The sequence below is a fragment of the Danio rerio genome, chromosome 18, assembly GCF_052040795.2.
Source record: "Danio rerio strain M-AB ecotype USA chromosome 18, GRCz13ab, whole genome shotgun sequence".
Classification (NCBI taxonomy): Eukaryota; Metazoa; Chordata; class Actinopteri; order Cypriniformes; family Danionidae; genus Danio; species Danio rerio.
The window spans coordinates 4,510,001-4,533,715 of NC_141038.1; the positions used below are offsets into that span (position 1 = coordinate 4,510,001).

At 37.7% G+C, this 23,715-nt stretch overlaps 1 protein-coding gene across 17 annotated transcripts in view; it reads right to left on the reverse strand.

Moving 5' to 3' along the window:
* Positions 1–22,684, reverse strand: part of fchsd2 (FCH and double SH3 domains 2) — a 185,442-nt gene extending 162,758 nt beyond the window's left edge. For all 17 annotated transcript variants that reach the window (XR_015514578.1, XR_015514575.1, XR_015514579.1 and 14 more), the window contains exons 1-2: positions 22,505–22,684; positions 10,566–10,663 (exon numbers count right to left, since the gene is read on the reverse strand). Coding sequence is in view for 4 of the 17 variants with exons in the window: in XM_087292845.1 (XP_087148971.1) it covers positions 10,566–10,663; positions 22,505–22,525 (119 nt within the window). In the remaining 13 variants the exon portion in view is untranslated. The remainder of the gene's footprint in view (positions 1–10,565; positions 10,664–22,504) is intronic.
* Positions 22,685–23,715: the final 1,031 nt, after the last annotated feature.

Sequence of the window (23,715 nt, forward strand, 5' to 3'; positions counted from 1 at the left end):
AGCTGCGTGCTCAAGTTTCACTGCACACGAGCAGCTCAGGATGCAGTGTTTTCATGATCTCTCATCTGCTCTGCATTTGAGAGGGCAAAAGCAGCTGTAGTCAACAGAAGAAAAAAAATTGTAAAGCGCTGAGCATGAGAATGAAGAAAACACTGACAGATTTTGCTTTAGAAACCATGGCATCTAAAGTTACAAATAATGACACATCTTACTAGTGATCATGTGCTGAACGTTTATCCACCATCTACACTTTTCCAAGAGTGGATAAAAGACTTCCGTTGGCTTCAAGTCTATGAAAAGTCTGTGGGAGGGAATTTTCAGGTAACTGTTTGCCACATCTAGCACGAGAGCTTCAGTTTAATCCTTCATATAATCGCCAGATGCTGTCCGCCGTGCAAGGGGCAGCTATATGTCAAATGTAACACCATGTAAACCATCGCAAACGGGCTTGCACTGAGTAAACTAATATCGCTACTCATGAAGACCCGTATGGCTATTAACATGGCGTATGCATATAATAAGGTACAGTATATGTCAAAAGCATCAGTGCAATATCAGACAGCACCCGTGAGAACAGCACAGTTATACCGTTAATAGAATCATTCATGTCAAGCAGTGCGTGCAGGGCCGGTGAGCGCTCCGTGTACCTTTTGGTCACTCAGTTATGTTATAAAAACATATTTTCTTGTGAAACCAGATTTCGTTGAGACATATTTTCCTCACGCTTGCATATATATATATTTTTTTGCTTGTTAGTTTGATTAGTGTTGATTTCAAATAAAATAAATATGTTTGTATAAAACTTGTAGTAACGGTGCTTATAATTGGTGGGTGCGACTAAATTTTGGCTGATGCACCTAAATTTTTTAAGTTAGGAGCACCGGTGCTACCAAGAAAAAAAGGTTAATTTTAAGCCCTGTATTATTATTATTATATAGGTATAAATATATATGAGAAATATATATCATACACTACCTGACAAAAGTCTTGTCGCCTATCCAAGTTTTAGGTACAACAAATAATAACTTGACTTTTAGTTGATCATTTGGTATCAGAAGTGGCTTATATGAAAGGCAAAGGCCTCTAGATTAGGCTAATTTTACCACAATAAAATATAATCATGCCTTGATCTTTAAAGATTTCATTAGGACAGTAAGCTCTGACTTTGCTTAGACAAAAGTCTTGTCACTGAACAGAAATAATGTCCAGTATAGAATATAAAGTCATGCTGCAGTGGAAACAGATTGCATATTGTGTCTGCCTCCATCATGAGCTTGGAGGACTGCATCCATACATCTCTGCACTGACTCAAATCACTGATTAATAAAGTCATCTGGAATGGCAAAGAAAGTGTTCCTGCAGGACTCCCAGAGTTCATCAAGATTCTTTGGATTCATCTTTAATGCCTCCTTAATCTTACCCCAGACATGCTCAATAATGTTCAGACGAATATATTTGCACAACTAAAAACATTGTATTTTGGTGGTTATTGATATTTAGTTATTTTTAATATAATTTTTACATTAGTTTATTGTAAACTATAAAACAAACAAACAAACATAAAATTGTAATTTCTTATATTTAATTATTCATTTTTCTTTTCAGCTTAGTCCTTTTATTAATCACAGCGGAATGAACTGCCAACTTACCCAGCATATGTTTTACGCAGCAGATGCGATTCCAGCTGCAACCCAACACTGGGAAACACCCATACACACTCATTCACACTCAAACCAGCAACCTTCTTGCTGTGAGGTAATCGTGCTACCCACTGCGCCACTGTGATGCCCAATATTTAATTTAACAAAATTATACAGCATTTTGTGAATATTCAGTTTTGTGCTTACCTTCCTAACAAAATAATGTATTAGTATTATTACTATAATAACAATAATTACTGTTATTAGTAGTAGTGTTTGGCGTTAAATAAATAGAATAAATATAGATAATATATATTTTTGTTTTCAAATACCACAGCAAACCTGGAGCTCTTTCAAATAGCATTACAAATAAAAAGAAAAATCATAATTAATTAAATTAATTAATTTTCAAAAAAACGTGCAACACTCAAAGCAATGAACAGTAAATGTTTCCTCAAAGCACTAACACAGATCTATTGGATGATGATCTTCAGCCAAGTGCTCACGTCAGCAAACAGCAGATCGACAGCAGAAATGACAAGACAGCGAGCGCAGCAGAGCCCTTCACGTCTGACTCCAGCGTTCCTGTCTGGAACAGTCAGCAGCTCATCTCCCAAAATACACCATCAACTCATTCCTAAGCATATGGGAGCTGGTGCGAGTAGGCATGGGCCAGTATATGATTTTGACAGTATGATAACCTAGGATAAAAATTAGGGATGCACCGATATGGATATTTTTGACAGATAACATAACCCTTTTGGAGACCGATAACTGATACATTAGCCCAGGGGTTCCCAAACTTATTAGCTTGCGACCCCCAAAATGACAATGCTAGTGACTCGCGACCCCAAATATCCTCTGAGGTGGTTATTTATACAGAAACCTTGCATGCGATAGCGCACACACACCAAAAGACCCAAGTTTATTCTTAGTTTAATCTTTTTTTAATGTAAATCAGAGCTGTAGATGTGCCAGAAAGTTTAACCTGATGTTATAAAATCAATCTGCTGCATCTGACACCATTGGTGTGTCTTTAAAATTATGTAATTACCCCAGGGGTCGCAATCCAATAGAACTAGTAACTATAAGCTACTGTAGTAACTATATAATATATATTCACTATAAACAACAATTTTTCTTTTCAGTAGTTTATTGATAAAGTATGGTAATTCTTATGGTTTAATATAAATAAATAGATTTTTGGAAATCACCAGGCGACCCCCCTTCATTGTCCCGTGACCCCTTGGGGGGGTCCCGACCCCCACTTTGAGAACCACTGCATTAGCCGATAAATATTTCAAATTTGTATACTTTTACAACGTGAACAATTGATTTTATTTTGATCTTAGAATGGTCTTTTCTAAACAAAAAATGTTAGGGTGATTAGAAGGATGATTAGTCAGATCTATATTGACCATTTTACATAAATCAGCGAGCCAAATATGAAATTATTTCCTTTTCTTCGCAAAGCAAATTAACATTCAACTTGACTGTTGCATAAAAATAATAAGTGTGACTGTATGGCTCTCCTCACATCTGAGAGATTACGCTCGGAGCTAGAGCTGCACAATTAATCGTTAAAAGATCCCCTAGACGATCTTAGTCCAGCATTTCTACGATTCTGTCAATCATATTTTCAAAATCAGGAGAGAAGAAAAGGCGGCTGCACGAGTCTTTTCATTGTTTCACACACGTTGCTCAGTGACATTGACACTTCTAAATGATGTTGAATGAGTCACATACTGTATTTATAAGGTATAATTCACCTAAAAATGTCATTTTTATTTTAATGTAATGATGTTTTCGTGATCGGGAAATCACACGTGACGTGAGCTGCTGACCATGAGCTGTCCGCTTGTTAAGTGGTGACGTGTTTGTGACGTATGTAATACTGTTTCCGGGTCCAAGCCGCCATTCATTTGAGTGGAGAAATCATTCGTTTATGATCACGTTTTATTCCTATTACACATTAATGGTAATTTTATATAAAATCATAGTCTACACAACAATCTCTGGGCTTGCTGCAAAACAAATAACAAAATTTTAACAATTTATAAAAAAATAATTACTTTCTGGCCATCGGATATTAGGCATTGACATATATATTGCGATTGTGATTTTCGAAAGCCTTAAATTGCTTTGTAAACGTTTATTATTACCATTTCATGAGTCTCTCCATTCAGTTGAATAGAGCGCTTGGACCCGGAAGCCGCTTCGCGTGACGTCACACTTTACAAGCGGGTTACCACAGAGAGGGCGGGCGGGCGCGCGCGCGTCTACTTTAGTGAACAGAACCTGCATATGTTGCGAGTTACAGGTAATACAGTTGTAAATAATATTCAGTTCTGTTGCTCTTCACAGATCGTTTGGGAGCCGCGTGCAAAGTATGAACAAGCGCTTAGCAGTCAAAATGAAACCAAAAGTGTGCACTTCATTAAAATGATCATATCGCATTTTAGAGTTATGATTACGACAAGCATTTGATATGTTTTTTCTTTCATAGCGAACCCACAGTTGTGCATGAAAATAAATGTTTACAATGTCAGTATAACTACTCTAGCCTATATAATGTTGAATATAATCTAATAATGGCAAACGTCTGATTTTACCAGTGAATTAAATTGTCTAATATGACAGATTGCAAGCATATATCTCAAACATAATAATTCAACATCAAAATTATTATAAGAATAGATTAATATAGAATAGAACTATTTATAGAAACCAGTAGACCTACACATAATATTATTATCAAGGTTGTGCCATATGTTTGTTTTTCCCATACCTTTATTTTACATCTACAGAATCGTGAGAAAATCGTGATCTTTATTTTAAGCAAAAAAAAAAAAAAAATCGCGATTCTCATTTTAGCCAGAATCGCGCAGCTCTACTCGGAGCATTAGTGGGCCAGCAGGTAAACAGGAAGATCAAACCCAGAAGAGAAGCTCAATCAATGGAGCTCTTTGACTCCCGGCCGAGACATTGATTCATCCCGCTAGACCACCTTGGGAATGTTTTCCTGTATGTTTGTCAGCAAGAGTCAGACACAAAGAACAGAGAAGAGAAAGAAAGAGAGAAGATCTATCATAGGATGCAAAGAGCGGAAGCTAATATATATGGATGTAAAATATTTATAGTTTACCGTAACATTGGAGTTGTTGGTTTTTTTTTGCTTAAAGATCAAAGAAATATTTTGGATGCACTTTCAGAAAATGCTTTTTAATAGTTATTTATTATCTTATTAAATAATACAAAGTATTTTTGTAACACTTGTTTTTCTAAGACTTTTGTACAAAAACAAACAACAGCCTGTTAGTGTAGCACAGTGGTGCTTTTACAAGCAGCAGAAACAAGTATGCTACATAAATGACCTGTCGACACATTATTTGAGCAGACTCTGCTTTTCTGGTGAGCATGTACGGTTCATGCATAGATAAGTATAGGTGTAAGTAATAAGCACAAGCAATACACAAACACACTTCACTGAACATGCATACATGTGTGTATGGGTATTTTCCAACACTGGGTTGCAGCTAGAAGGGCATCTGCTGCATAAAACATATGCTGGAATAGTTGGCGGTTCATTCCACTGTGGCGACCTCAGATATATGGTAAAGTCTATATCGGATATGCGGCCGGCCGGAAGTGCGCTATGCACATTAATAAAGCAGCATTTTTTTATGACACTGTATAACAATAATTTATATTTTTGCAGTACTGTGAGGGTAGGGTTTAGGGTTGGGGAGGGGGTAGGCGTTCAAAAATAAATTTTATTGGGTTACTTAATAGATAATATGACTAATACTCGGTACAACAACTGTTTTTACATTACTGTGATGGTTGGGTTTAGGGTTGGGGTGGGGGTAGACGTTAATAAAATAAAGCAAATGAGAAATTTAATAAAAAATAGAAATATTTCTCGTTAACTTCCGGCCGCAAACGTACCCGCTCTAGCAACAACCCTGATAAATCAGACACTAAGCTGAAGGAAAATGAATGAAGGGTCTAGTTTCTGCACCTCTTACAATGTTCTTGTCATTCCTTCCACCTTTAACAGTTTAACCAAAAAGTTCACAACAACGGCTAGCCAAAGCTGAAACACATATTATCATCATCACTTTCTACAATTGTTCCTGCATTTTAGAAAGAGAATTTTCACATCGAAAATAACTACAAGCAAGAACTGTGAACATGGCATGTTTAAGGCCGCTGATGGGACACAAAGCATAACTGCACATTCTTCCAGGATTACAGATGGCATAAGCTGACTCGCGACATGACTGACTTTCATATTTGACTATTTTTGTCTTCTTTTATGGCTACAGTCGAGGACAGCAGAAATACCAGCTGAAGGTCTTTGGCTATGAGGCGTAAAGCTATTAAAGTGTGCTGCTAGCGGTTCTGTGTAAAGATGCAAAGCTAGTCTCTGGCAGGATGACAGATATTTACATGCGATAGAGTTGGTCATTTCTCTTAAAGGGATAGTTCATCCTAAAAATTAAAATTTACTCACCATTTACTCTCCCTCGTGTGTTTCCGTTATGAGTTTGTTTCTTCTCTTGAACACAAAGTTAGATATTTTGAAGAATGCTGAAAACATGTAACCAGTGACATCCATGTAGGAACACAGGTTTTCAGCACTCTTCAAAATATCTTCCGTTGTGTTCAAGTAGACTTGAAACAAGGAAAAGGAGAGTAGATGATGACAGAATTTTTATTTTTGGGTGAACTATCCGAGCTTGTATAACAAATAATGTTAAAATAAAGGTGCAGTTTACCTTAAAGGTCACCTATGATGTAAAATCCTCTTTTGTTTGGACAGAACTGTGTGTAGCTATAGTGTTTCTACAGTCATATTTACGTGATATAAACACAATAAGTCTCTTTTTTTTTATTTCTTGACGTTAAAATAGGATCCAAATCCCTCTCACTTTGACGCCGACCGCAATGTGACGTAAGAGTGCGGTTTTCCCAACCCACCGAATTGATTGACAGCAGCATATTAACATGTCTCCGTAGTAACGCGTTTAAACATATCAACAAGACAGGACGTGCGCAAAGCAACTGGGATTAAAAGATCTGTTCAGCGCTCTGTGATCATCAATAATCATCAAATGCGAACAAGAATGAGTTTTACAAGTTTAAAACGCTTTTAAAACAGTGCGTGTTTGTAATACAGACAGTAAAATCACTAATTCAACACCAAAGAGGCAGAGCAAGTACACATCCGGGAATTTTATCAGTACTTGGCAAGATGTGAACTTTAAATTGGAACAGTACGCGAGCGACGGAGGATGATGTTTCACAAAGACACAGGAACGCAGTACAGACAAGAACGCATATTGAGAAACAGCCTAAGACACACTCTGGCAGGCATGTGGGAGCGGTGGGCGGGGCAACTAGCTCATTTGCATTAAAGGCACAGGCAACCAAAACAGCTCCAATGTGTTCAGAGCAGAAAATTCCAACATTCTGAAAGCTATAATAAATAATCTGATGGGTTTTTTGAGCTGAAACTTTACAGACACATTCTGGAGACACAAAAGACGCATCTTAAATCTGGAAAGATGGGTAAAATAGGTGCCCTTTAATTAATTTTTAATGATATGAAAGTGTTTTGAGCTTATTAAAAAGTGACATTTGCAATTAAAATTAACAATAATTAAAAAAGAGGGAATGATTAGTAACCTGCTTTTAAAAAGGCACTATTTTTGATCATTTCTAAGCCTCATAAGTGCACAATTCACCTTTAAAGCAGACTATTTTTCAGACAATCCATCAACTAATCGCTTGCAGAAATATGTGCTTAAGCCCATCCTCATCCTCTCTCTCACTTTTGGACACAAACTTCTTTTCACACTGTCACACAAACAAACACAAACAAACACACACAAACAAACACACAGACACACACACACAGACACACACAGACACACACAGACACACACAGACACACACAGACACACACACACCACCACCACCACCACCAAAATAGCCTCTGCAGCAGATTATGATTGCAGTGCAATTTCGGTCCTCAGCTCCCCTGTGAGGGTGTGCCACTGTCGAATGTCTCCTTAAACACCCGTAAGCATGTACAAACACATACACGCAATAAGACGCACATAAATTCCATGTCCAAATGCAGTGGTTTTAACACGACTCCCTCCCCCTGTTCTCAAACAGCCCTCAAATCCCTTTAAAGAGAAAACAAGGAGAGAAAAAAAAAAGAGAAGGGCAGCTCAGTTATGACTTCCAGCTGTGGGAACGACCGGCCCACGAGCAGGAAGTCCAAAGGAAATACCTTCGTCACATCCCGCTCTTCAAAAACAAGGAGAACTTGCTCTTTTTTTTTTGCAGCTGGATTCTTTCATCTACTTTCATGGATCAGCGTTTTCCAGTATTCCAGTTATGCTCTCTTAAAGGGATAGTTCACACAAAACTGAAAACTCTGTCATCATTAACTTGTTTTAAAAGCCTTATATGTTTCTTTCCTGGAGCATTGAGCAAGCTACCTGACAAATGTAGTGAGCTAAACTATTAGCTACTCTGCTTAAAATGTAGCTTAACTACACGAACAGATACCCTCTGGGAAATGTAACAAGCTGAGCTAAAATCTACTTTGCAAAAGTAACTTAGCTACATCCATGCTATTTTTGCAATTTTTATTTTTAAATCGAAGCAACTTAAATCCAAGTCAATCATATCTTAGTGATCAATAAAACTGTCAATGAAACATACGAGGCAGAATAGTTCAGTTATTTACTGTAAATAATATGCTGTACTAAACAGAAACAAATTATAGAATATGAGAGCAAAAACAAAAAATCCAATAAAACCAGGAGTTAGAATAGCAGTATTTACTTGTGTTTTGTGTATTTACTAATTAAAATCTACATTATCGATGCTGCAAAGGACCTTATGAAACTGAAAATAGTCTTATCAATCTTTCATCGGAAGAGCAACACTTCTGTGAAGACATTAAGGGTGTCACGATCCTCCAAATCCTCGATTCGATTACATTTTCGATTCTAAAGGCACGATTTGATTCGATTTTCGATTATGAATAATTAATTAATTAATGACTAATTAATTATTTGTAGCCTACCGTTTAAACTACCTGACCTGCATGGTGTTTGTTTTACCCATAAACAAATCATACAGTAAATGAATAAAGGCAAGATACACACATAATTACCACCTGTCAATCACTTTTTTTCTGCGGGACTCATGAATAGGCAGTGATCTGTGTCGTTATAATGGCGTCGGTAAAAAAGACGCACAACCAACAGGAACCAGCCAACAGTATCTGAGGTGTTCGCTAAAATGACAAAGTACAAGTGAGTGAAAGATTGAAGCAGTCCTCTGACTGCCTGGACCCGCTGTCTCGAGCCCATGGCTGTGTGTGTGCGTCTGTGTCTGTGTTGTCACGTGATGTGCATTTTCAGAGGTAGAGAGGAAGGAGGGCTGCTCAGAAATGCTACACGCCACTGTGGATGTCAAATCGTTGTCGTTCTAAAATGCCATTTAAAAACAAAGACGGTGTAAACAGGGCCTGAGTGTGTATTTTTCACGAGCGGATTTGCAACGGGGGCGGGCGGAGGATCGCGATGCCGGTGTTGTCTATCGGACGAAACCTAATACGTACATAGCAGAGCTTGCAAACTGTGTTTTTTTTTGTCGACAACACGAACGTTGTCAACATAACTCACTGGAAATCCAAAATGCTTACACACCGGCGACTTCATTGAAAGAGGAGAGGGTTTAAGCTCTGTCGACGGGTCTCCTGCGTCTGCAGTTTAACAAGCACTTCAACAAGCCTGTTTTTTTCCCACTTGGCAAGCCAAGCTGACGTGACATGGGGGCGTGGCAGCATCGACGATTCTATTTTTTGATTCGATAATCGAAGTTGAGCATAAATTTTGATCGATTTCGATTTAAAATAGAAGATATAACCCGTTTGTAACAACAACATCTAACGTTACATCAGCTTTGTGTGAAGCTAAAGCAGTTTTAAAACAGAACATTACCTGTCTAAGAGAAATCCTTCTTCAGACATTGTGTCATCCTTTCCCCAGCGTGCAAAAGGTAACTCCAATATTGATTCAGGTTTTTAAAAAGCTTTGATTCAGCAGGTTTTTACCGATCATGCACGCGCACTCTCTCTCTGTCTCTCTCGTGAACGCACAGCACGTCCATGCACAAAACGCAATCAGCGGAGCTGCGTACAAAAGGCTGCGCAGTTGTTCAAATCTGCATTTGCTGACAGACAGTTTGAGCAGCTTATCGGAATTATGAGAGATGTCGGCCCAACTCTATTTAATTGGATGAACATTTTTTCGTTTTATGCATTGCCCAAAATATAAAAATACATATAAACACATTTAGATCATTTACTTTAATCATTACTATTAGACTGTGAAGAGACTTTCAACCAGCACAACAACAAATGTTTCTGAAGACAATCACCTACTGCACCTTTAATTTTCACTCATTATTTCTGAAAACAAGACCATTTTTTTTTTTACTTGTCATGAAAATTGATTTACAAATTTTTAGACATTTCAACTAGAAACAAAGGTAAAAAAAAAAAAAAAAGAAGCATTTTCGCAATACAGTTGGGTCATTTTGAACACAATGCAATTTAAAAGATGGCAACAGCAGGACAAGAAGTTAAGCACAGACACTATTCTGAAATAAAGCATTTTCTCAAATCATTCTAGTTAAACCGAAGATCAATTAAAAGCACTGAAAACAAAGCAAGTGGACAACCAATGAAAACCAAGGTCAAGAATTACGCCACAATTTACCCCAGAAATAAAACTCAGCTCAGAATCGCTTCCTTATCGGAGACATTAATTTTTTAACACTGACAAACAGCTAGGTGGAAGGCAGTATTAGAAAAGAAATAGCATATTGACTTACCTCATATCTTCTAATAAATCACATTCTGTCTGGTGTTTGAGGTGCAGGCGGCCGAGCTGCTCCACATGTGTGTTCTTCAGTTCCTGTGTCACTTTTACCTGAAGAACAGACCAAATCATTAGAGGCCAGAGAAAGGAAGGTACATGCCAACTGCACACACACACACACATGTCCCGCATGAGCTCATTATGGGCTCTTCCAGCTCCAGTCTGCTGGATGCGGAACAACGATGAATCTTCCCAAACAACAAAATTCCTGCACTCAAACTCTTCAAGTGGAACATTTTCATGGTCAGTGCGTCGATCCACTGAGAGTAAATAAAACTGAGGTGTGCCATTTTTAGGGTTATAAAACTTTTTATACGGCCTCCTAGAGAGCTTAATGTGCTGCAATTTAAGAAAACACATGCATTTACAAGTAAAAACCAGCAAATTAAGAAAAGAACTTCATCGGTTTGACAGCAAACCTGTTGCAAATACTTACAACGCAAACACTTTAAAGGGTCACGAAACATCTAAACACGTTTTGAGCTGTTGACAGTCATATGTGTCCCACGCTGCTAAAAACACTATTAGGACACATCTATTTCCCTAAAAAGTGAAAATTAGTTGTTTTTGCGTTATTTCAAGCAAATTCGTTCTTCCGCTTTGAAAAGAATTTTTGAAGCTGCGTCACAGCGATTGGATCTTCATGTATATTCCAGCATGTAGACTAGGGTTGTAACAATATACCGGTATGACGGTCTACCACGATTTGAACGTGCACGATTATCATACCATGAACAATTGCATATCAACGGTTTTAACCCTTAAAGACCGAGACAGCCGCCCGCGGCTAAAAATAAGTATTGCTCTTAAATGTTTAATAACTTTTGATCCGCTGATCCGATTCATACAATTCAAAGATTGGCATAAAGAAGTGAATGTCAGCTTTCCAGTGCTGTATCACATAACATTCGCGGACTTTCAGAGGCTCCGGAATCAGTGCGGTTACGTCATCAAAATTTGACAACGCTGATTTGACAAAGAAACGCTCGTCACTGTGTCTCCGGACAAACCAGACATGATACATTGATGCATTGTCCCTCCTCCATGCCCAGATTGGTTCAAACTCGCTATATCACAACCAATAAGCATAGGTTTCGCTTTTGTTTGTGGACCAACAACGAGCGTTTTGAACAACACGGAATGAGAGATAGGCATACATTTATGCGCGGCTAAATAAAATGCAAAAAAAAAAAAGTTTTGCATGAAATAATTCTCATACTAAGTACTTTTGCATGCACAGCAGCACAGAAACATGACAAAACAGTGACACAGCAAAGACAAACTGCTGCTCTTGCTGTTTTCAAAAGACGCAAATGAAGGTGCAGCTGTTTGTCTGCATTGCAGACAACCATATCCAAATCCATATCCACAGACAACCATATCCATGCTGGCACATAAAACCTAAGGATGTTCCATATTGAATCTAGTTTCGTTATGTAACTATTTATAGTATAGTAAATATTTATATCTATTTTTTACTGAGGATTTGCACCATGTTTATTTGGACTTTATTTGGACTTTGACACATTATTTCTTATTTTCTTATTTTTTTATTTGTTCATTGTAAGTGGTGTTGTTTATAGTAACTGAAAATATATTATTTGGAAAAAGTCAAATTTGCTTCACTGTTCTATTATTTTGTAACACTTTTTTTCTGTTTAGTTCTTTCCCAGACCTTTTGGGCAAATACATTGTCAGTAAATAAATGCATTTTTTTCCCCATAGAAAAACCTTTGTTCAGTCAGAAAACGTGTTCTTATTCTTTTCAGGGTCTTTGCTATGAGAATTACTATTTAATACCGTATACCGCGAAACCGTCAAACCGTGGTATTGTTTTAGACGATTTAGACGAATGAGAAAGACTTCCAAGTTTTTCCAGACCGCCAATCAGCGCGCTCTATTGTGTATGAGGCGCACTTCATTAATATGCATAATAACTTCTAAAGGCTCCTACACACCAGGACGCTTTTCGTTTGCGTTTTTCGTCAGCGTTTTACGAGACGTTTTTCAGTATTCAAACCCAAGTGCTTTTCATTGGCGTCAAGCTGAAGAGTATGCAAAATCACTCTTTTGACAATAGATGGCGCTACACAACTTTAAGCTTCTGACACATGCTTATAACACAGAAGAAGAGGAGGAGAGGAAGTTCAGACGCTTGTTGTTAAAGTTACTGGTGACTCGAACAAGCATGGATGGTTCAAGCAGCAGCTCCAGCTCGCTTTTGCACCTGCCGTTTAACGCGTTGGTGAGCACAATCACATTAACGCCCGTTATTTAGTCGCGAGGAGTTAAACGTCGAGCAAAAAACGTCTCGGTGTGCACAGGCCTTAAGACTGTTTTTACCTGCTACAATCTTCAGATGGCAGAGAGACGCCATGTTGTGTTGCCAACCGTAATCAAAACAAGTGGAAGAAGAATTGTTTGGAGTCACGGGTCATCAGTAGGCCCACACGGAATCTGCGCGCGCAGAATTCCACAGATTTTCCGCAGAATTCTGCAGATTTTTAGCCCATTATTAATTCTGTTTATTTAATTGAGTAAATGTGTGTAAATCTAAATACAGTTTTTTTTTATTAATTACAGTAATAATGTTCATCTGATTTATGTACAATGCAGTTTGTAAAGTAATATTTTCTGTCTTTTAGTAGAGATATTATATGACAAACTTGCTTTGTTAACCAAATAAAGTGAATCTAATTAGATTTGCAATTTATTTAACATTAAATAAAAGTTAAAAAGGTATTACTTTTTATTTCACTAATTAAGGTTTTAGTTATGATACTCCCAAAATAATGCCGCAGATTTTAACCAAAATTCTCAGCAGAAATAGCGAAAAACGTCTGCAGATTTCCGATTCTCATACAGCATGCAGTATCAAACATTACATTCAAACTACACTCTTCCAGCAGTTTCTTGCATCCAATATGGCGTTAGTCATGGGGGGCATGCATGTTCCTAAATTTAAGTGAAAGTGTCAAACTGCTGTTAAACTTGACAAATTAATAATTTGGCAAATAATTCGATTACTGATGTCCATGCAAACACAGCCACTGGGCCCGTTTCAGAAAGAAGGTTAAGTGTAAACTCAGAGTATTTTAACCCTAAAATGAGAGAAACTCTGGGTTTTCCGTATCAAAATGGCAGGTTTATCAAACTGGAGAAAGCAGGGCAAGTCAAGCCTGTTTCTGAAAGAGAAGTAACTTTAACTCAGAGTCAGTTACCGTGGTAACTGATGTAAAAATGTTTACAGTGTGTTTGGTTTATTAAAGCTTTAAGGTTTTATACATAAATTAATTTTATTTAAGATACTGTAGTTGTTTTTCTAATCTGACAACTTCATTTAAACAAATAGCAGCAGTGTTAAAAAGGTTTTAAATAAATGGCCCATTTCCACTGAGCAGTACGATTCGGTTTGGTACACTTTTCAGGCCGTTTCTACAGTCAAAAGGTGTAACGAACCAAAATCGCACCGTACCCCTTTTTTGGCACCCTTTCGAAAGGGTACCAAACACAAGAAAGTGTACCAAAAGGCGGAGCTAGACTGAACGCTATTGGTTTACAGAGATACATCATTCACTTACACAACAAACCAAAATTAAAACAAAAGAGCCGCCATGTTTAAAATACACAGCCGAGAGATTACAGCATATATATTAAAGAGCCATGGTCGACCCGGGCTCAAACAAATCTTGTCGTCGTCTTGATGAACAGCCACAATGCCAAGAAGAAGAGCAGATTTACCCTGTGCCTTGTAGATTTTCACGAGCCAGTCTGAAGTGCGAGCGGTTCCGCTTTCTTGCTTGCATTCGCCGTATGTCTATATCTGAAATAACAAACTTCTTGAGCTGATGATAATAACGTGCACTTGATTATTGACGTGCTTTTGAAACCTGATCCTGTCAGACACTGACCAACATGAGAGTGAAGCGAGAAAAAACAAAGGAGAAGCCGGAAAAAAGGAGCACATTATTTTTTTAGCAAACGGCCATGTTTAACTATTATTATCAGATTTTGGACTAATATATTACAAACTATTACGAATGATGGAGTTACTCTCCAACAGAGGCTACATGTGCTGCTGAAGATTACAGACACAGATGAAAGGTTTACACTGACTTTGGGCTATATTGTGTGTGTTTTTGAACCCAAAAAAGGACTAAATGTCTGCTGTGTGTAGTTTTACAGTAGTTGGTAACATATCAGAGACTATAAGGGGTCTGTATGTGTTCATATGTTCATTTATTTTATATAATTAGACGTTACAGTAGTCTTTTTTGCATTGTCATTAATCTGCAGTTATAATCAACTCATGTTCATAGAAAAGTTAGTAATGAACATTTATACAGAAGTATTTATGTGTGTAAAGCATCTGTTTTGTGAGAAGTGCTTCTCATATGATATCTAAATGACCTGTATAGCTTTACTGTAGACATCTTCTCGAGCGAAAATGACGTCGACTGAAACCGTCATACACCACGCCCACCAAAAGGGTACCCTTTGTAGTGGAAATGCAAGCCTGATAAAGGTGACCCGTACCGACCCGAACCGTACCGTACTGTACCAAACAGTGGAAACAAGCCAAAACAGTAGCATACTTTGTGATTATGTTTGGTCTTTCTTTGGGTTCTTTGTTAAAACCATCACATCAAACCTGTCACGCTTTTATGAAATATTAGTAAAATCACAGTTAAAGAACGTAAAAGCCTTTGAATGCTTTGTTTAGACACATGTAGTTGCTGTTTGTTAATTAAGCAATGCTTTAGTGTTTCATCTTAGTGCCAAAAATAAATTGTGGAAAATTAAAGGGGAAAAATGACTGATTAAATTGGGGATGCACTGATTTTTTGGCCGCTGGAAATTATTGGCTAAAAATGGCAAAAAAAATAGCCCTAAAAATTATTGCTGTGTGACACGGTCACTGACCCTGTGTACCAGAGGCAGTATATTAAAAAGGTACTTCATGGATGACAGCTTCTATACTTTTGTTTCAGATTTTTTAAAAATATTTTTCCAAATGGTGTTTAACAGAGCAAGGAGATTTTCACAGTATGTCTAATAATATTTTTCCTCTGGAGAAAGTCTTTTTTGTTTTATTACGACTAGAATATAAACAGTTTTTAACTCTTTAAATAACATTTTAAGGTCAATATTATTAGCCCCTTTAAGCAATATTTGCTTTTTCAATTGTTTACAGAACAAATCACTGATATACAATAACTTGCCTTATTACCCTAACTTTAACCTAATTAACCTAGTTAAGCCTTTAAATGTTACTTTATTTGAATACTTGTATCTTGAAGAATATATAGTAAAATATTATGAGCTCTCATCATGGCAAGGATAAAAGAAATTAGTTATTAGTAATGAGTTATTAAAACTATTATGTTTAGAAATGTGTTGAAAAAATATGCTCTCTGTTAAACAGAAATTGGCGGGAAAACATACAGGGGGCGAATATTTCTGACTTCAACTGAGTAAAATGAAATGGGCAGGTTTGTCTACAGGAAGCTGCAAGCATAATGTTTTGAGGTCAGCAGTAAAAGGTTACAGCTTCATTTATAACCTTTAACAGCTCACATCCTCAAGTATATAAAAGGGTGGAATGATATCGAATACTTCAATTATGAATCAATATAGATTAAATCAATAAATGACTTTGTGCTGGAATGACTATGCCGGTGCGACTGTCCGGAAATCTATAAAGTAATCTTCTTGATTACAGGAAATACGGCATTGATAACAATAGTTGTACCTAAATGAAATGCTCTTATGTGGTGGCCCATGCATACCGCCTAAACATATATTCCATTGTAATTATATTGTCATTCAGATGGGCAAACGGCTAGTTTACACATAAAATATAACAATACCATCATAGTTTACCTATAACCTTAATTGGTTTTAAAGTTTTATGAATTTCTTTTTACTCACAAAACAAGACATTTTGAAGAGTACTTTAAAGCAGCATCCACTGAAATACATAGTAGAGAAAATATTTTAAAAAAATAAAATAAAACTAAACACAATGGAGGTAAATGGTTGTTTTTTCCCACGTAATTCTTCAGTATATTTTCCTTTGTGTTCAAGAGAATAAAGAAACTCATAGGTTTTGAACAAGTGGACGGAGAGTAAATAATGACATAATTTCTGTCATGACCACTCGTTGGATTTAGTTTGATAATGAATATGTACACGCACCGGCCACTTTATTAGGTACACCTTACTAGTACTGGGCTGGACCCCTTTTTGCCTTCAGAACTGCTTTAATCCTTTGTGGCATAGATTCAACAAAGGTACTGGAAATAATCCTCAGAGATTTTGCTTCATATTGACATGATGGCATCACGCAGTTGATGCAGATTTGTTGGCAGCACATCTATGATGTGAATCTCCTGTTTCACCACATCCCAAAGGAGCTCTATTGGATTGACTTCTGGTGACTGTGGAGGCCATTTGAGTACAGTCAATTCAGTGTCGTGTTCAAGAAACCAGTCTGAGATGATTCGCGCTTTATGACATGGTGTGTTATCCTGCTAGATGAAGCCATCAGAAGATGTATACTGTGGTCATAAAAGGGATGGACATGGTCAGCAACAATACTAAGGTAGGTTGTGGCGTTGACACAATGCTCAATTCTGACCTACCATCCGAATGTGGCAGCAGAAATGGAGACTCAGAGGACTTTACATAGCGGACTTGAAGCCAATGGAAGTCTTTAATTCACTCTTGGAAAAGTGTAGATGGTGGATTAACATTAAGCACATGATCACTAGTAAGATGTGTCATTATTTAGAACTTTAGATGTCATGGTTTCTAAAACAAAATCTGTCTGTTATCTTCATTCTCATCCTCAGCGCTTTACAATGTTTCGCGGTAGTAGCTCTCGGTCATCCCAAGCCAGAAGGCACTGAGTGATTGACAGCTGATATTAACCAATCATTCGCGTTCAGTGCTAGAGCAGCGGTGGGCCAATAAGAAGAGCGTGAAGGTGGGGCAAGCATTACGGACTTGGCTTTTACTGCAGCAAGTCGACATGACAACTGTTTTAAACCATTCCTGAGCGCTGCGTTTCGCGTTCCAAGTGCAGACAAAGAGCTTAGAGATGCATTCTGCGTGAATGTCTGCAGAATCCGCGCATGTGGTGAACATTTTGAAAGAAAAAGAGAGAGAGAGAAAAAAAACAGGTTTGGAACAAGAGGAGGGTGAGTAAATAATGTCAGAATTTCCCTTTCTTTTAAATTCAATTCAATTAAATTCATCTTTATTTCTATAGTGCTTTTTACAATGTAAAAACTAGCAAAAACTGGAAGAAATTAGGCTATCAAACTTTTACAAAATTTTCCAAGATGTTTATTTTAGCTGAAATTGCAATTTAGGAGCTACAACCTGGTGTATACTTCTGCGTCAAGTGACCGGCGTAGCCCACGGCGCATGCAACGGGCGTGGCAACACTCTCTCTGTTGGTCTGCATTAACACTTCCAAAACGCTAGTGGGCAGTGAGGTGTTTATGTTCCTCTGTGTCGAGTTTCTTCGCTGGTGCTTTGTTTTTTCTTAACGCTTACTGAATGTACGAGTGGCTCAAACTCGCTCAGTTTAAGGCAGGAACCGGCGGACATGCAACATCTTTAACTATGAGGTAAACACAAAACAAAACTTTCCATCCGGAGCTCCTTCACGGGACTCCACACTTGTAAACAATCGCTCCGTCGGGCTCGCGTGGCTCTCGGTGCCGCCCAGACTTGTCAGCGCTACCAAGTCGACCAATTACAGAACTTGCTCTATGCGTCGTTGCGATATGTAGTTAATTTTTTGATAGGTTCACATCAGGCGAAGGGCTATGCGTCAACGCGAAGGCTACGCAGTAGCATACGTGCACGCTTGACACAGAAGTATAAATCAGCCTTAAGAGTGAGTAAAACAGTAGCAAACTGTCATTATTGCATGAACTATGCCTTAAAGAACAGGCAACCGAAGGCCCAACAAATGATCAACAAACCCTACAAAACACCTACAACTACCTGAGATTCAGAACTTAATAAAAGGTGAGATACTAGCTCCACGACTGGCCAACAAAAAAAACCCCAATGGGACCAGACCAATGAGCACAGTCAATGGTTGTTTTTTCCAATATTCCTCATTTTATTTTTATTTGTGTTTAACAGAAGAGAGAAAAAACAGGTTTGGTTTGGAACAAGTGGAGGGTGAGTAAATAAGGACAGAATTTCCTTTTATTTTTAAATTAAATTTAAATCTTTATTGCCATAGTGCTTTTTGCCATGTAAAAACTGGAAGAAATCAGGCTATCAAACGTTTTGACATTTGCCAGATGTTTATTTTAGCTGAAACTGTAGCCTCTGGGGCTAAGAGTAAGTAAAACAGTAGCAAACTTTTATTATTGAATGAACTATGCCTTTTAGAACTGCCAACCAAATGCCCTACACAAGATCAACAAACCCTACAAAGCACTTACAACTACCTGAGATTCAGAACTTTATAAAAGGTGAGTTACTAGCTCCACAAAAGGCCAAGGAAAAACCCAATGGGACCAGACCAATGAGCCCGGGCAGGTTGACAAATATCTGGGGAGGAACTGTTAATTACAACAGAAGTTCTCCACTTGCCAGGTGAGGAGATAATTGGTTCTGTAACAACTCCCTAAAGGTTAAAGCCAAAGAGGATGGAAAATAACCCAGATCTCCTCGGTGGTCCAACCCCAACACACTGAGATAAAGTTGTCTATATATTAACACATTCAGACTTTCTCCTTAATAATATGATTTCAGAAAAGTATTCCAAGTAGAGAAATCTTATTAGCAGCCAATGACTATCAAAGTAAAGTCAATTAAATGGTGCTGATGTTGTTTTGAAGTCGTACTTGCATGTGATTTCAGACCAAATATTCAAGGTACCATGGTAAAAAATGTAACATTAAAAATGTGCAATTATAAAACCAACTTTACCTCAATTCCCAACACCATCAGCAGGCCACAATGTTACAGTCTGCAGCAAAAACACACACACGCCACGATAGCCGGCTCTCATCAACACTTTGAGCTGTACTCTAAAAAACTTTGAGTTATTTATTTAACCCAATAGTTGAGTTAAACATATTTGGTGCTTTGTTGGGTTATTTTTAACCTTTATTAGGTTATTTATTAATAATCATAATACTAATAATGTCATATACAGTACAGATACTTAATAAATAACCTACTATAAGGTTGAAGTATTAACGTTTGTTTTGTTTTTTGTTTTCACAAGCTTTGGAAATGGAACTTAAATTCCACTTTTAAATAATGGGTCACCTACAGCTTTCGTCATGAGGCTGTGTTCAAAATGACATCAATGTTCTCAATGTGCACTGCGAAGGAAGCGCAAATGTAAACATGAAGATCGCTAAAACTGAAAAATGTCAGAATGTTCTAAATGAATAGGGCATAGGGGGGATAAGAAGAAATAGCACACAGCCAGGAACTGTTTCTAACTACAGCTTCAGAGGTGTAGTTGCAAGCATACAAGTTTGTGACGCAGTTTACGAATGTTCGTTGGAACACAGATTTGGGAAATGCCAAATCAACAAGCTATGTATGAAACGATGTAATTCGTGACCTTAGTTGGCTAACAATGGTTTTGGGAAACGCACCCCAGTTGGGTTAAATATTTGGTGATTTGTTGGGTTATTTTTAAGCTGCCTTTGGTTATTTATTTAATAACTCAAAAAATTTAAATTAAATTAAAAATTTTAATTTCAACAGTCAACTGATTTAACTGACACAGAACAGCTGTATTAATATGCGTACGTAATGTTGATTTTGCGTGATAACGTTTATTTAAGCTCTAATTACCTCTCTGTGTCATGTTTTTTTTATTTTGTTTCACCAGCATACTTAATTATTGATGATACAAACGCGCATTTCATAGTCAATTTATTTATTCATTTTTTTTCCCCGCCTTAGTCCCTTTATTAATCCGGGGTCGCCACAGTGGAATGGACCGCCAACTTATCCAGCTCGTTTTTACTCAGCGGATGCCCTTTCAGCCACAACCTATCTCTGGGAAACATCCGCACACACTCATTCACACTTACACTCATACACTACGGACAATTTAGCCACCCCAATTCACCTGTACCGCATGTCTTTGGACCGTGGGGGAAACCCATGCAAACGCAGGGAGAACATGCAAACTCCACACAGAAACGCAGAGGCTCGAACCAGCAACCTTCTTGCTGTGAGGCGACAGCACTACCTACTGCGCCACTGCATCGCCTAGTCAATTTATTATATGGATTAAAAGCTTCTACCTCCTGTGTTCATCTGTACTGTGTTATTAAATAAATAACAAAATAAAGGTTAAAAAAATAACCCAACAAAGCACCAAATATTGAACTCAACTAAGAGAGTTATTAATAAATAATCTAAAAAGGTTAAAAAATAACCCAACAAACACCAAATGTGTTTAACTCAACTATTGGGTTAAATAAATAACTAACTAGTTTTTTGGGTGGAAAGATACACATATTTGGGATATTTGGTAGTCATCCTTACCTTTTAGAACCCAGCGGAGACATTTATTTATTTACACAGCCATAATTATAAAATTAATTAATAGTAGTACTCCTATAGTAATACCAGAATGGAAAAAATAACAATTAACCCATAATTGGGAAGGGAAGGAGCTATAATAACATATAATAACTATATATATATATATATATATATATATATATATATATATATATATATATATATATATATGGGGTATTCTAAACCCAACTATTTTAATAGAGTACAGGTGAGACATTATTATTATTATTACCCCGAGATGGAGGAAACACTCACAGCAGCAGCATTTGCGTCAGAGCAAAACACAACAGCACAAATTCCAGACATTTATAGTGGGAAGGCTTGGAGACAGACACTGTTGTGTTAAAATAGGGATCAGATATATGATGCAAAAGAGACACTACATGACATCTTTGTACATCCTCTAGTATTTAACCTCTGATCTATACACTATAGCATATTGTATGTTTATCAATGAAATAAAAGCATCAGCAGTGTGTCAAAACGAGTATTGCATGCATCTCTACGTAATATTATCAAATATAGCAGGGAAATAGCAGGGTTTATTTAGGGGGAAACCTGTGCTACATGCTATCAGCCTTCCTGCTCTTCACTAGACAAAGCAATTGCAAAAAAGTAAGACGTCACCTTTAAGGATTTCACACTCTGATGCAATGCTTTGAGGATTAAAATACCAAAATGTGCGCGGAATGATTAGAATATGATGAGTGTGTGTGTTTTTGTGTGTGTGGTAATTTCACATTCCTCCGTACAGCCGCCTGTGGGACATGAGTTTGAAACCCAACACCCCTGCTGTCACCTCTGAGAGAAAGACAGGAACACATCTTTCCCTAGGATATATGATTTTATCATCAACGTACTTGACATATGCACACATTAAATCGAGATCTGCAACACAATGTCAGACTTTAAGGTTATAATGACGAGCATCGATCCGTTAATTTGACAAAAGCATGGTGACTGGGTTTAATCTGAGAGGAAAACACACACACACACACACACACACACACAACACACAAGACGACTCTCGTAGCTGCATGGTTTAACCGTTATCTGAGAGCAAATCAGGCTAAAAACACACTCTAGTGTAAACCAGGCGGATTTTAGCATCGCAAACGGAGCTTTGAAAACAACAATAAAACACAACTGCTCGAGAAAAGTCCTGATGCATTGTTTCCGCTGCAAAATACAAACCCGCACATTGTTTCAAAACAAACCGCGGCTTTGACACAAAGTTGCAACGACATAACAATGTACATTCTTATAAGAAATACACACATTGTTACAAAACGACGATTTTCTTACCTTTCTTGGCGGAGGCTGCATGTTTGAACATTGGCACAAATGAAGTAAAATCCCAAAGAAATGATTCCCAGCGCGATCGGGGTGGATGACTGAGAAAACGGGGATCACACTGGCGTTCGGCTCTGGATTCAGACGGCCATGATGAAGCAGGTCCAGTCAGGCAGACGCTCAACAAACACTGCGGATCAGGGGAGAAAGTAATAAAAGAGAGAATATGCCTCCAAAGAACAGCCTCGAAGCGTGAAATCCAGTCCAACAGCGCCGCGGAACGGACAAGCGTAACCCCGCTGCACGATATCTACTACGACGAGGGTTTAGCTCATTAATATTAATTACGTAACGGGACGTTCGCTCACTGTGCTTTCCTGATTGGCTAAAGCGCGTGCGCTTGTAACGGTCAGATGGTTATTTGAATATTAAGAAGATAAGATGATTGGACAGTTCGAGAATGCGCCAACGTTGATGGAAGAGCAATTAATATTCATTATCTTCGCCTTGGACGTAGTAAAGTTATTCATCCAAATAATGAAAACAAATTAAATTGGCATTTATTCTGACAAGAGTTGCAAATTTAATTAGAGACTCTAAAATATGTACTAAAATATTAAATTACAGTGACATGGTGGCTCGGTGGTCACCTCACAGCAAGAAGGTCGCTGGTTTGAGTCCCAGCTGGGTTATTTCTGTGTGGAGTTTGCATGTTCTCCCCGTGTTGGCGTGGGTTTCCTCTGCTTGCCCCACAGTACAAACACATGCGCTATAGGGGGAATGATAAATTAAATTGGATGTAGTGTATGAGTGTGTGTGAATGAGTGTGTATGGATGCTTCCCAGTACTGGGTTGCAGCTGCAAGGGCATCTGCTGTGTAAAACATATGCTGGATAAGTTGGTGGTTCATTCCGCTGTAGTGACCCTTAATGAATAAAGGGACTAAGCCAAAAAAAATGAATGAATGAATCTTAAATTATTAGACTCTTTTAAAAAGGCTGTGTTGTTTCAACCTAGGATTAAGTTAAATATTGACAAAAAATTTCTGGGTTAATTTTTAAGCTAAATTAATAGACCAAATTTAAGCCAGTTTTTGGGTTTGTTCATATTTCACCCATATTTGGATTGGAATAACCAAGTATTTGAATGAAAAAACCTAATAGTCAAGAAATTCATTCATTCGTTTTCTTTTCGGCTTAGTCCCTTCATTAATCAGGGGTCAC